This window comes from Elephas maximus, chromosome 22 (assembly GCF_024166365.1).
Source record: "Elephas maximus indicus isolate mEleMax1 chromosome 22, mEleMax1 primary haplotype, whole genome shotgun sequence".
In the NCBI taxonomy this organism is placed as follows: domain Eukaryota; kingdom Metazoa; phylum Chordata; class Mammalia; order Proboscidea; family Elephantidae; genus Elephas; species Elephas maximus.
Window position 1 is genome coordinate 45,437,216 of NC_064840.1, and position 14,660 is coordinate 45,451,875.

The 14,660-nt window shown below is 45.7% G+C and overlaps 1 protein-coding gene across 2 annotated transcripts in view; it reads right to left on the reverse strand.

Moving 5' to 3' along the window:
- Positions 1 to 14,660, reverse strand: part of SCARA3 (scavenger receptor class A member 3) — a 68,086-nt gene that overhangs the window by 2,309 nt on the left and 51,117 nt on the right. For both annotated transcript variants that reach the window (XM_049865692.1, XM_049865691.1), the window contains exons 4-5: positions 12,965 to 13,063; positions 10,955 to 11,998 (exon numbers count right to left, since the gene is read on the reverse strand). In XM_049865692.1, the coding sequence (XP_049721649.1) occupies positions 10,955 to 11,998; positions 12,965 to 13,063 (1,143 nt within the window). The remainder of the gene's footprint in view (positions 1 to 10,954; positions 11,999 to 12,964; positions 13,064 to 14,660) is intronic.

The window sequence follows — 14,660 nt, forward strand, 5'->3', positions numbered from 1 at the left end:
CTATCTGTGACCACTTAGGCATCCAGGAGCAGGGATGGAGTTAGGTGATATTGAGGAGAAAGCCAAGAAAGAGAGGTGTCAGAAGCAGAAGCACACCAGTCTGAGTATGTGGGAACACAACAGCTCACAGAAAGGGCAGTTCCTCCAGGAAGCCTACCCTGATCTCTCTAGACTCTTCTTTCAGCTCTTGTGGCTACTACTTTCTGAATCTTTTATTTAGTACATAGAGAGAGAAGTAAGAGTACACTGAAAGCAAATCCTAGGTGCTCATCTATTGGACCCTGCAAGACTGAGGAGCCCTTGAAGGATAGGTGAGGGCCACGCCGCCCATCCCCAGCCTGGTCACAGAGTCTGGCATGTGGCAGAGAGCTCAGTATATGCTTGTAGAGGGTGACTCTGGGAAGTGAGAAAGAAAACTGTCTTTGTTCGCAGATGATATGATTGTCTATGAAGAAAATCCCAAAGAATTAAAAGACTAACAAAAAACAGGAATAAGTGATTATAGCAAGGTTGCAAGATACCAAATTGATCAAAGTCAATTGCTTTTCTATATACCATCAATGAGCAATTGGAATTTGAAATTAAAAACACCAACATCATTTACATTAGCACCAAAAAAATTAAATACTTAGGTATAAATTCACAAAATACACAGAAGATTAATATGAACAAAACCAAAACTAATGAAAGAAATCAAAAAACATCTAAATAGATGGAGAGATATTCCATGTTCATGTGTTGTTGTTGTTGGGTGTCATCGAGTTGGTTCCAACTCATAGCTACCTTATAGGACAGAGTAAAACTGCCACATATGGCTTCCAAGGAGCAGCTGGTGGATTTGAACTGCAGACCTTTTGGTTAGCAGCCATAGCTCTTAACTACCATGCTACCAGGGCTCCATGTTCACATACAGCAATACTTAATACTATTAAGCTGTCAACTCTTTCCAACTTGATTTATAGATTCAGTGCAATCCCAATTTAAATCCCAGCAGGTTATTTTGTGGCTTTTGACAAACTAAAGTTGATATGGGAAGGCAAAAGACCCAGAATAGCCAACAAAACACTGAAGAAAAAAGTTGGAGGACTGATAGTACCCAACTTCAAGACTTATTATAAAGCTACGGTGACCAAGACAGTGTGTTATTGGTGAATAAAAAAAAAAAAAAGAGTAGACAAATAGGTCAGTAGAACAGAATAAAGAGCCCGGAAATAAACCTACACAAATATAGTCAACTGATCTTTGACAAAGGAGCAAAGGCAATCCAATGGAGAAAGAAGAGACTTTTCAACAAATGGTGCTGGAACAACTGGACATCCATGTGCAAAAACAAAAAAGAATCTAGATACAGAGCTTACATCTTTCATGAAAATTAACTCAAAATGAATAGATCATAGACCCAAATGTAAGATAAAAGACTATACAACTTCTAGAAGATGACGTAGGAGAAAATCTAGGTGACTCGGGTTTGGTGAAGGCAATTCCTCAGACAGTTGTAGACACTGGCTACAGACCAGGCTCTGTACTAGGGCCTGTGGGAGATGCCAAGATGGAGATATGGTCCTTCCTTAATGAACCCAGTTCAGTGCCAAGCCAGATGTCGGATAACTTAATGTTCTTCTCACTGGACAAGTCTGAGGGTCACTATCTCCCAGAGCGGGATCAATCCTGTGGTTGTCATTCTACCAAAGGCATGTTAGATACAGAGGAAAAGAGAATTGCCTGGCTTCATGAGGATGGTGGTTGTGGGAGAACAAGGGTTTTAATAGTCATGAGGCAGAGGCACAGCAAGGACCTGGCTTTCTACAGGTATCTGGGCAAGGAATCAGTGGGGAGAGTTGTTGAGACCAGTGAACCACAGGGTTGGCCTGGGAGATGAAGCCAAGTGCCCACACCTGGGCCTCTGTGAGACCTATACTCTTTCTGAGCTAGATGGGACCTGGTTCAATTCTTTCCTTTTACAGAGAAGGCAACTAATGCCCACAGAGGTGAAATCATATCTCTCTGTCTTTCTGAGCAGAAACTAGAACCCAGGTGGGTCTCTCAGAGAGCAGGGATTCTGTGTGCTGGGTGAGTGGGGAGCCCTCTGAGTGCCATAACCCAGTGCTGTGGCGCCAGGGTCCCTTCCCCATCTGATGCAGACATGGCAGCTGGAGATTGTGGCCCAGCTACCTGCTGCCCTCCCGACCTCCCCTCCCCCTGCCTTGGGTCTACTCTTCCCTCTCTCTGTCTCCTCTCAGGGTGTTTCTAAGCACAATGGTGTGCCAGTGAATACTATTCTCTATTATGACCTAAACTGGAAACCAGAGCCCAGAGAGAGTCAGCCTCACCAGAGCCAATAAAAACCTTTAGGTCTGTTCCCTGCCACCACCCATCCCATCGCCACCTCCCACCCACAGGGATGTGGCAACGCATGGCTCACATGGCCTGCCAGTAGCCAAGGCTGGAATTCTGTCTGTCATCAGGTTGGCTGGGGGCAGGGGGTGGGGCTGGCTGGGGTGGTAGTAGCTTGGCCTCTGGGAAGCCAGGAAGCAGGATCTGCCCTTTGGTCCACAGCAAGCCTCCCGGGAGTACAGCTGCCAGAGTCATATGGCACATGGGGGTGCCCTCACAAGGACTGCCTCCCTGAGACTGGCAGGACTTGCTGGGAACTGGTGATGCCACAGTCTGTCTTCACCCTAACTTTGTCCTGACACCTTGCCAGCTGAGGTTTGGAAAAGCAGAGAGCTATTCAGAGGTGGAAAGGTCCCCAGGGTCTGCGTGTGGGTGGTGCAAGGAGCACAGAGCTGGGAGCCAGAGGGTGGTGGAGCCACGCCAGCTGAGTCCCTTCCCATTCTAGAGCTCAGTTTTTCATCTTTAGATATGAGCACTGGACCTCACAGCTTCTAAGGGCCGGTCTAGCTCTAAGACTACCCTTCCTGCGGACATGCTCCTGCCTTGGTTTTACAGGCACTTGCCTGCTCTTTTCTATCCCCTTCTTTTGGCTCTTCCTCTGCCTGCTCTGAGAATGTGGGCTTCCCCAGGGCTTGCTCCTAGCTCCCTGGTTCTGCACCCTCTCTACTCACAGAAGAGCCCAACCACTTCTTTGGCTTCACCTATTGACCTCTGGGTAGACGAGTCAGTCATCTCCATTTCCAGCTTTGACTCAGGAAAAGCTTGAGAGAAGTCTTTACAAAGATGCCCTTCCCTTGCTGCCCTGGGGTCCAGCTAAAGCCCCTTTCTTCCTCCTTGGGGTCCCATTCCTTCCTATATCATCATCTTCAGTAGGTGACCTCTCTTCCTGGCCTACTGAGGAGCACAGCAGCCAGCTTTGAGGCTCTCTAAGGGTTTTTATCCTAGTAGAAAAGAAGCCCCTGGGTGGCACAAACAGTTAATGCTCTTGGCTGCTAACTGAAAGGTTGGAGGTTTTTGTCCACTCGAAGGCACCTCAGAAGAAAGAACTGGTGATCGACTTTCGGAAAAATCAGTCACCGAAAACTCTGTGAAGCACAGTTCTACTCTGACACACATGAGGTCACCGTGGGTCAGAATCAACTCCACGGCAACTGGTTGGCTGGTTTGTTGGTAGAGAGGAGAAAAGGTAGAAGCGTAAAGCTCTTCTCTCTTCCCTCCTCCACACCAACCCCCTCCAGCTTCTCTTTCTGAAGAGAGAGAAGCTCTGTAGCCCCCTCCCCTGGATGGGAAAGGCTGAGCCCCCCACATATTTCTGGTGGAAGTTTGTGCAAAAGCCCACTGTGACAGCTTGCACCTCATTCGCCTGGGGCTACAGCCCTGAGTAGGTGTGGAGTGAGAAAAAAGCTTACCTTCCTATCCATACTTCCTCGAGTCACAGCTGATACCACCGATCCCACCTTTGAGAGCCCAGTGGAGTTCATCCAGGGCCTGAGTCTCACAGGCACTTGTGTGGGCTACTGACAGACACTCATGTTGCAGACGGAAGCCTCCCTCTGCCATTTCACAGGCTGGTCATGGAGCCCACCTCCTGTTGGGGTGTTTACAGTGGCCTCACAGTAGTCAGCCCTTGGCTCACTTCAGCTCCTGAATCTCTATCTGCACCATGTCCTGCCTACTCTCTTCTCCTACAGTGTGGAGAGGGGAAGATTGATGAAAGCAGCTAACACTTGTGTCTACTGCATCCTGGAAGTCCCTGGGTGGTACAAATTGTTAAGTGCTCAGGAGCTAACTGACAGGCTGGAGGTTTGAGTCCACCCGGAGGTGCCTCAGAAGAAAGGCCTGGCAGTCTATTCCAAAAAATCAACCATTGAAAACCCTATGGAGCACAGTCTAACTCTGACAGTGAGAGTGTACTGAAAACAAACCCTAGGTGCTTATCTATTGGACCCTGTAAGACTGTGGAGCCCTTGAAGGATAGGTGGGGGCCATGCCTCCCACTCGCAGCCTGGACGCAGAATCTGGCATATCACTACAATTTTTTTTTTTTTTTTTACTGTGTTCTAGGTACTGTACATTGAGACTGTTGTTTCATTTTACAGATGAGAAACAGCGGTGTGGAGAGATGGCGACTTGCCCAAGATCACCCAGTCAGTAAGTAGTGACTCTGAACCCAGTACTCCTTCCCCCACACTCCACACACCCAGCTGCAGGGGGTCCTGTCCCTTTCCCAGCCTCTCATTTTCTCATACATGAGCCCTCTTGCCCTGGGTGCTGCCTGAAAGAGGGAGAAAACCTCAGAGCCTTTCTCTGAAGGGTGCTGAGGGCTCCCTACAGAGCAGGGAAGGGTCATCTAAAGGACTGTCTTCTTCAGGTGAGATGAGCCTCCCCCTAGGCCTGCTGTGAATCATGCGGTCAGAGCTTGGAGAGCTGGGAGGGACCTGGGTCTGGCTGAAGAGGAAGTCAACAACTGTAATTCAGTGGTTAGTGAAGGCGGAAAGAATGTGGAGTGAGGCTGACCAAGGCTCTCCCAGGACAGAGTGCCCCTGACACATCCAACAAGATGTTTATATCCACATGGGTAAAGGGCAAAGGAGGGAGGTCTAACTGCTGCCTTGAGCCTCAGGGGACATTTAAGACAAAGGAGGAAATGCCAGCAGCAGTGGATGAGGTACAGGGTGGGAGAGGAATAGAGCATGCTGGAGTCCTGGGGAGGTCCATAATTACTCAGGAAGCCATAGGCTGTAATTAAGCAATCCAAGCCCATTAGGGTCGAGCCACAACTGACTGCATGTCTGGGGCAAGTAGGTGGTCTGCTCCATGTATACCCGAATGGGGCAGGGTGGGGGCTGGGCAGAAGTGCCAAGCTTCTCAGAAGGGACCCCAGTGGATCACACAGTCAGAGGCAGCTGGCCAGCTTACAAGGGGAGAGGAGAAATGGAGACTGACAAGGGGACTCTTGGGAGACTGGCCTGATGCGATGGAAGGGACATGGCCTGGAAATCAGGAGGCCCACGTCTGAGTTCCAGCTCTGGTATTAATAAATTGGGTGGCTAGGTAAGTCTCTGTCCCTCTTTGGACCTCAAGCTCCCCTCGTTCAGTAAGAATATTAGCCTATATATTCTCAACAACAACAAAATAAATAAATAAAATAAAATAAAAACATTATTAATAAAGAATATTAGCCTGGGTCAGGGACTCTCAATCCTGGCTGCTGTTACCTGAGAAGCATTAAAAAACATCAGTGGACTTCCACTTCTGCCTGTGGTGGACCAGGTTGTAGCAGCCTCCCACTAGAATTGTTAGAAAAAATTCCAAGCCATCTTCCTGAAGGCATTGGAGAGATACCAACGGCCGAGATTCTGGAGGGAAAGGAGACTCATTGAAGGAAGCCTGACATTCCATGTAGCTTTTCCTCTCAAGGCATTTCTGTTAAACACTCAGCTGCTAACCAAAACGTTGGTAGTTCGAACCCACCCAGAGGTTCTACAGGAGAAAGACCAGGTGACCTGCTTCCATAAAGGTTACAGCCAAAAAACCCTATAAGGCAGTTCTACTCTGTCGTATGGGGTCCCTGTGAGTCAAAATCGACTTGACGGCACCTAACAACAACAACTGGATTGGACAGAGAGGCTGACAAGCCAAACAAAAAGCTGCATCTAATAGGCTGAGAAGCTAAGTAGAGATTTCAGCAGGTTCACAGGCTGGGGAGACAAAAATGAGTTCGGGGCCACCGAGACATTGAAGATCCATCCAAGAGACAAGACAGCCATGCATGCATTGGCTTTAAGCAGCATGGGACGGAGATACTGAGTAGACCAGGGGGCAATTTTATGGTGCTGGGGGGACAATAATGGAAGTTCAAGACCAGACAAAGAGGTGGGATCCTGGTAAACACTTCTCAGGAGCTATGCCCTACAAGTCAGTTGTACCAGAGATAGGCCAAGTCTCATGATGAGGTCTCCCGCACCTACCTGAAAGTGCCAACGAAAATTTTTCTGCTCAACTACAAGCAAAGCTACTAACCTTCCACTGCAGGCATTTTTCTTACTGCCACCTCCCTCCCAAAAAACCAACCTCCCTAAAAAAAAAAAAACCTCCCTAGGCAGGTCTAAATCAGAGAATAATATGACATTTTCTGCTTTTTCCTTTTTGACATGAAAACGTCTACACACCTGGGGTGTGGGAATGGGATAGAGGGTGGTGCTTCTGGAACGAGCTTGCAGATTTAACCCCTCTGAATCTAGCCCTTTTTGATTATCCTCAGCTTTATTCACGCTTTCATTCACTGAGCAAACATTTTTTGAGTACCTCGAAAGGCCAGGCACTTTGCTGGGTATTTGATGAGTAAGACAAGAACCCTGCCATCAAGCAATTTAGATTTATAATAATCCCTTACATTAAAAAAAAAAAAAAAATTGCTACAATTCTGACTCGTGGTGACCCCAGGTGTGTCAGAGTAGAACTGTGCTCCATAGGGTTGTGTATGGCTGACCTTTCAGAAATAGATTGCCAGACTTTGCTTCCAAGACGCCTCTGGGTGGACTTGAATCTCCAACCTTTTCGTTAGCAGCTGAGTGTGTTAACCATTTGTACTACCCAGGGACTCCAATCCCTTATATTAGGACATCCGTTTATATTTCACAAAAACTTTTTCACATCCATTGTTACCACTGATCCTCACAACCACCCCATGGGATAGACGGGGCAGGCATCAATATTCCTATTTGTGGATGAGGAAACTAAGCTGAAAATAGCCAAGAGCCTTCCCCAAGGTGACTCAGGTAATAAGTCTGTCTCCAGTTCCCAAAGGATAGTCCTAGCACAGACACTGTCTAGCATAGCCATTTATCTCTTCCAAAAAAAAAAAAAATTTTTTTTTTTTTTATCCTTTATCCTAGAGTAGGAAGAGATAAATGTTATATGAGAGGCACAAATACTACGAAAGTGCCACATGCTTCCTGTTGAGCAAATGGAGGCTCATAATAAATCACAGAGCTGGAAGAGGTCTTAGAGATCAGCTGCTCTTTCTTTCATTTATAGATAAAAATAACAAACAACAATAGAGGAGGCCTGGAGATAAGCATTCTGCCTAAAGACTCACAGCAAATTAGAAGGCCTGCTTCTTTCCCAGGCAGTTTAATAGTCACAGCCCATCAGTCAGCTCTTGGCACCTTCTGCTTTGGCTGTGGCCAGACCTGTCCCTCTCCCTCTCCCTTTATTCTAGAAAGGCAGCTTGGCTGTGGCTAGCGGGAGACCTCGTTTCCAGCTCCAGCATCAGAGCCTGTCAACACCTGTCTGTGGATGAATGAATGTTTGTCCTTGCAGGATGAAGGACACACATTTGGCCCCTGAAATTTTCTTTCAGATGTGAGAGATTTCACATGTTGTGACTTTAATGATCAGGAAGGATGTTAGCCAAAGACACAATGTAAGCAGATGTGCCAGAGGTCAAGCCAAGAGTCAGATGGAGCCCAAATGGATGTCCCACCTGTGCTCTCAAGCTAAGCTGAGACCCTTCCAAGAAGACTGTCATATATCAGGGCTGTAACACATAGAAAGTCCCATGACTGTTGTTGGGCTGTACTTAGAATGGGGATCAAAAATGGTTACCCTGCCATCATTTTGTTACCTACTCCTTCTTCTCCTCTACTCTCCATCTAGCACCCTGTGCCTAAGCAGAACCTGAGCAGAGGTGTCCTTTGGGTATTTGTGTGCTCACACTTTCAGTGTCTCCTGTTCTGGCTTGGCACTGGACTTTTGCATCTCAGAGCCATGGTGAGGGTTCAGGGCTTTAAATCATATATGATTCTCTGTAATTATTTAGTCCCAAACCTTTGTAGACTTCACTTTATGTCATTGAGCATTTCTGCTGCCACCACCAGAGCTAATCTCTCCTTTAAATTAAGTCCTCAATCTCCCCCAGTATCAGGCTACCTATCTGTAAAATGAAGATACCAATACCTGCGTTGTCGACTGTACAAGGGTCATTGTGAGGCTGAAATGGAACAAAGTGTGCGAACAGGCTTCGTCAACAGGAAAGCTTTATATTAATTTATTCTTAGGATGAATGCAACAAAAACACAAAATTGCCAGAGCTTGAACCATAAGAATTATCTAATAATGCTCTTCGTTGGAACAGTGTGCACTAGAGGTCATGCAGATACACATTTAGGTGAAATACTGTGAGAAGACTTCGGTTACCACAGAAATATGCAATAGCTGGTTTAATTGCAAAAATGTAACAACAGGCAAAGGTGACTGGATCTTCCTTCCAACCAACCTAGGTTAAAGAAAAAATCAGCCCTGGTGGCAGCAGAAACGCTCAATGACATAAAATGGAGTCAAAAAGGCTTAGTACTAAATCGTTAAAGAGAGCCAGAGAATCAAAGAGGTGGTTCCAAGTCTGAGCTCTGTGGTGAGAACAGAGCTGTCTGGAATCATGAGGTCTCCTTCCTTCTAGTAAGAGACTTCTTTGATGTTCCCTAGATGGTCAGGCCCAGATATTTGGGCCCCCAAATGTAAACTACAGGTTCTAGGACTGTCAAATGTCAGTTGCTACTTATTCTAGTCCCTAGAGCAAGATCTGCTGACCTGTCTTCCCACAGAGATACACACTTCCTGGGGAAGGGGTCCATGGAACCTGGGTGTAGCTGTCCAAATTCTGATGTAAAGAAATCCAGATTAGGAGTATTTTGGACCATTTTCCAGGAAGAAAACTTTTGGAAAGACAGAGTGAATATCCTGCTGAGAAGGACTAGAATGAAAAGGTAATGAGTGTTGTTTATCTCAGAGTAAAATACTCATAATTAGAAGCCACAGTGCATTTCAAGTAACTTAACCAAAAGAATAGGTCAGATAACTCACTTGTAACACAGAATCTACGGGTCAGTTGGGGGCAGAGTTGCCCCAAGAGGAGGAAGAGGTTAACCCATTGTTGGAGAATTTGGTAGGGAGTAGACAGGAGCGTAGTTGTACTGTCACTGAAACAGATATCGAGTTTGTTCAAGTCCTTTAAGAGGGACAGGAGTTTATGTGACTTCGGAGAAGAGGGCCACTCAAGGCAGCTTGGAACTTTGGATCTAAACTGCCTTAAATTTCAATCCTGTGTCCATTCCTTTCTAGCTATGTGATTGGCTAGGCCTCATTATTTGATATCAAGTTCTTCGTCTGTGGCTTTCTGGGTTCAAAGTTGCAGGGTCAGTGAGAATTAAAGGAGACGGTGTGTGCCACACACTGTCTGCTTGGGGCCTTTGCATGTATTGTCCCCTCTACCGGGAACTGCTCTGCCCACCTACCCCACCTTCCTGCACCTGAGTTTCTCTTCCTCATCTTTTAGGTCTTAGTTTTCATATCACTTGATCACCTTATATGAATGGGTTGGGGCTCATCCTATGTGCTTCCCTATCACTGTATTAAGATTGCCTCATTACTTGCCCCTTGCCAGATTTTCAAGTCATGAAGGTAAGGACCAGGCTGTCTTGTTTCCCTTTGATCCCTTCCACAAGCTAGTGCCTACCACGTAGTAGGCGTTCATCACATTTCCTGTTGAGTAAATGTATAAATTAATGTGTAAAGTACTTGGCACATTACAGGAACCTATAAATTGCTTGCTTCTCTTCCTTACCTTTCTAACTTTAGAAAAGTGGTTGGCCATGATCTAGTCCAGAAGGAAAACCCATATCAATCAAACGAATAGCATTGTCTTCAGGCTTATATTAAAACATTTACTGGACAGGGCTTGAAAAATATCAAGAAATTCTTGCTTCCCTCCCCCCTGCCCCAAATGTATTTTGCTAATCCCTGAAAGTTACAAGATATAACCCCACTCAGCGTCCCTTCACCTAAAATACAAATTCCCCTGTGGGGGCGGAACTCATTGATCACTTTCTATCTTCTCAATTTAAGTGTGAAAGATATTATCAGGTCTCTTGCTGAGATTAGATTTGGATAGTGGAGGCATGTGGAGGTGTGGGAGAAGAAGACAGCATCAGGCTGATGAGCATGGCAGGGACAGAATGGTTGAGAGTGCTAATAAGGGGATGGGAAGGGAGAAAGTAAGAGGAGACAGAGTCTCCAAAAGGCTAAAACCAACTGCCATTGAGTCCACTCTGACTCATGGCAACCCCATGTGTGTCAGAATAGAACTCTGCTCCACAGGGTTTTCAATGGCTAATTTTTCAGAAGTAGGCTGTCAAGCCTTTCTTCTAAGGCACCCCTGAGTGGGCTCAAAGCTTCAACCTTTCAGTTAGTAGCTAAGCACATTAACTGTTTGCACCAACCAGGAACTCCCCTGAAACACAAACACAAGGTCTGCCTATTTCTCTACCTGGACACAAACAAATCCTCTATATTAAAATCCAAATTTGTGTGCGAGGCACAGTTAGGAGCCATAACACCCTTTACACGAGAGGTCTGCAACTATTTTTCTTAAAGTTACAAGTTGCTCTAGGCTTTTGCTACAGGATTTTATTAGCCTGCTATGGTTTTTTGCTTAAAACCAGGCTGCAGGAGCACCAAGGCCCTCTGGGACCTCTGTAGCAGCCCTGGATCTGGGTCTTACCTCGTAGGATGGTGACATTGTGAAGGATTTCTCCATGCTGCGTGTCCACTGCCTTCATCTCCTCCATGATCATGGAAAGATTGTGGACGTTGAAGTCTAGCCGGGCACTCAGCAGACTGGAGCGCTCCCTGAGCAGGTCCGTGGTGCCCAGCATGAGGGAGACTGACTTGTTCAGGTAGTAGAGCTCCTCGGCATGGGTGTGGAAGCCCAGTGTGCAGGAGAGCCGCACGTCGTCCAGGTACTTGAGCATGCTGTGCACATGGTTGTCAGTGGCATTGATGTTGGCAAAGATGGTGCTGATCTCAATCTCGTGAGAAGCCATGCGTCCTTCTAGTGTCTCAAACCTCTCCACTGTCCGGTTCTGGGCATAGCGGGTGTGGTACTGCAGGTCGTGCATGTTCTCTTCGTGGTCATCTAGGGAGGACGAGATGTTATCCAGCTGCAGCTGCAAGCCCATGACCTGCAGCACCAGGTCATGCATACTCTCAGAATTCTGGCTGATGCGCTGTGAGGAAGCCCCCACGGTGGTCTGGATGTTCTTGACCACTTCTCCTGTCTTGGCTGAGGTGGCGCGTAGGCTGCTAAAGAGCCGGGTATAGTTCTGCCAGTCAGTGACCATCTTCTGTAGGGTCAGGGTCTCCTCATCTGTCTTCCTTTGGATCCCATGGATCCACTCTGAAGTCTGCCCCACGGTGAAGTTGATCTGGTGCACTGCAGCCTTGACATCATAGCACTCTTGGGCAAGGTCCTTCAGAGACAGGTCCAGGCCACCTGTGGTGGCCTGCCAGCCTCTCACCTGGGCCAAGAAGAACCCCAGGGACTGGTTGACCTGATGGATGGAGAAGGAACAACTGCCCATCTGCTGGGTGATCTGACTGCTGGTGGTGGACAGCAGTTCATGGGCCTTTGAGGTCTGGTCCAACTGGATCTCCTGGGCCAGAAGCAGCCTCTGAATTCCCTCCAGCTCCTCCTGCAGTTTTCGGATCTCTTGCCCCAGCTGCCCAACCTCATGGCAGAAAGAGCAGTTGCTCAGGGATTTTGAATCTTCATGAAAAACAGACAAAATTTTGAGTTGTCAAGGAATCATGGGATAAACACTGCTTCTTTAAATTAAATATTTCAAAGCATAATGAGTGGGTAGGTGGCTTCCCAACCATCTTTCTTTTCCTAAACCCCGCTGTAAAATCCTTCTTGGGGAAGCCTTACCATCTCTATGGAATCTCATTTTTATCAAATGTCATTACTATGACCTGAAATGTAGAATTCGGGACATTTTATCCATCTCACTACCAAATTTTCAAGAATGTATCTTCATAACATTTCTGAGATTGCCAAGGATCTCCCATTTACACTTTATTTAAAAATTTTTCCAAATATTTTAATATTTGTTATCTTATTCAATCCTCTTACAGTGAACTGGCAGAAAAGGTGGTACAGGAGTTACATCCTGTGGCTGATAAGGAACAGAGGCACAGAGAAGTGGCAGAGCCAGGACTTTCATCAGAGAAGACCACTTCTAACCCTTCTCTTATGGCTTATTTGTCTCAATCTCTCTGAACAGCTTCCCTGTTTAAGCTGGACATACAAAGCATCATGAGTTGAGGCAAAGCTTAAAGGCGGTGATGAATCAAAGGCTGACTTGTAAGAAGGCATAGAGAGGCCTCAAAAATAATTTCAGATGATTACGATATTTTGGGAATGTGACTATATTTGGCTTCCTTCTCTTCCTGTGGATTCTCGCTGGGTCTGTGGGATGCTAGCTGTGCCCCTCACAAAACCCCCTACCCCAATCCTGGTGTATGCCAGGACAGCAGCCCCTCAGATGAGTGGTTCTCCAGTTGGAGAAGGAAACATGGATCCGTGGCTGTCTGTGCATCATCTGTGCATAGAAGGTTGGTGGGGTGCTGCTCTCTAGAGCGCCAGTGCATGAGAAGGGGGAGCCCTCACTCCACCCAATTTATACTGGCCTTACATTATGGCCATTAGTACATCTGGACACTGGACACTTACCCAGTCCTTGGAGATTTTCCTGCATAGACAGAAGCTTCTTGTCATAAATGGACTGGGCCAAGGAGATGTCTTCTGAGAGAGAGTCAACTTTCCTAAAAACTGTAGGGAAATTCAGATGAGATACTGAGCAGGGTCCTAGTTCAGAGTAACCACAGTCATGTGCTGAGAAGCTATTTCTATCCGCCACCAAAACCATTCAAGCTTCTTTTATGAGGCTTCCTAGAGGCGATAAGGAAACATGCTTCTTATGGCCACGTTTGCCACATATCCCTTTAAAAAACAAAACGAAACAAAACTCTTCTCCCCAGATTTTAGTAATAGGACTTGATCAGAGGATACAAAAGGGAAAATTCAGAAAAAAATATTTTAAAAATATCCTTAATCCTACCACCTAGAGATAACTGCCATCAATATCTTCGTGTAATTCTAATTTTATTTACACCCACAATCATTCTACACACACACACACATACATAGATGCATATACTTTTTTACAGAAAAAAAAAAAAACTAAAATTGGGATTTCTGAATAACTAGTCTATTTTTTTATTTTGCTTTTTTTTGGTATTGTACTTTTTCACAATGAGAATTAAAAATAGTCTTTAAAATCATTACTTTGAATGTCTGTATCATAGTCTATATAAATGATTCAGCAAATTATATAAAAATCTCTTATTGTTGGGGACACTTGAGGTGCCTTGTTTTCTGATTCTATAAATAAAGCCTGATGTGTAAATATAAGCAGGCTTGATCCTGGAAATAATCATTGTATATAATCATGTGTGTATATGATTATTCTCTTAGGATAAATTGCTATAAGCAGAATTATTGAATCAAAGAGTATTAACATTTTTGAAGTTCTTGATACAAGTCGCCAAATTGCCCCCCACGAACGGTTACACTGGTTTACATCCACCTGCAGCCTCACACCCAGTGGAAAGGGTCAGTGTTGGCCAGTGGTTGGAGCACAGGTAGGCAGCAGGACTCCTGGCTTTCTCTAGCCGCTGCCTGGCTGGATTGGTTAGTGAGAGGAGGGCAAGGTGCTTCTCCTGAAGGTCAAGTGTGGGGGCATGGAGTTAGCACTAACAAGAGAGTTGGGCAACACAGATTCTAGTTCCATATCTGCTTCAAATCTGTTGGGTAACTTTGGGCAACTCAATTAAGCTTTCTGGAGCTCAACTTAATCATCTGTAAAGTGAGAGTATGGAGCTAGATGACATCTAAAGTTCGTGTTGGCTCCAAAATTCTATGATTTCAAGTTATTTGGGATCTCTGGGCTTTAATTAACATACATCTCAGAGGGGTTTGTATATCGAGGAGTTTACTAGCAACAGCGACATGTTGAGAGAGCCTAAAAAATAATTACACATGGTTATATTAGACTAGTGCTTTACAGTTTACAATATTTATTATTCTGCCAATTAAGATTCATGTATAATGGGAGAAAAGAGATGTAGAGAGACTGAATGACTTTGACTCCTATTCTAGGGCTCGGTAATGTTGACCTCTGAGCCGACAGCCAAGGGTTCAGTACATACACTCCACCGTGCTCACTTCCTCATTGCGCATTTCACCATTTGTAATTACATACTAATTTGTTTGCTTGTCTATTTTTCTTACTTTAAAAAGCAAACAAAAACAGCCCAACCCCACGGAATCAATTTCAACTCAAGGAGACCCTATAGGATAGAGTAGA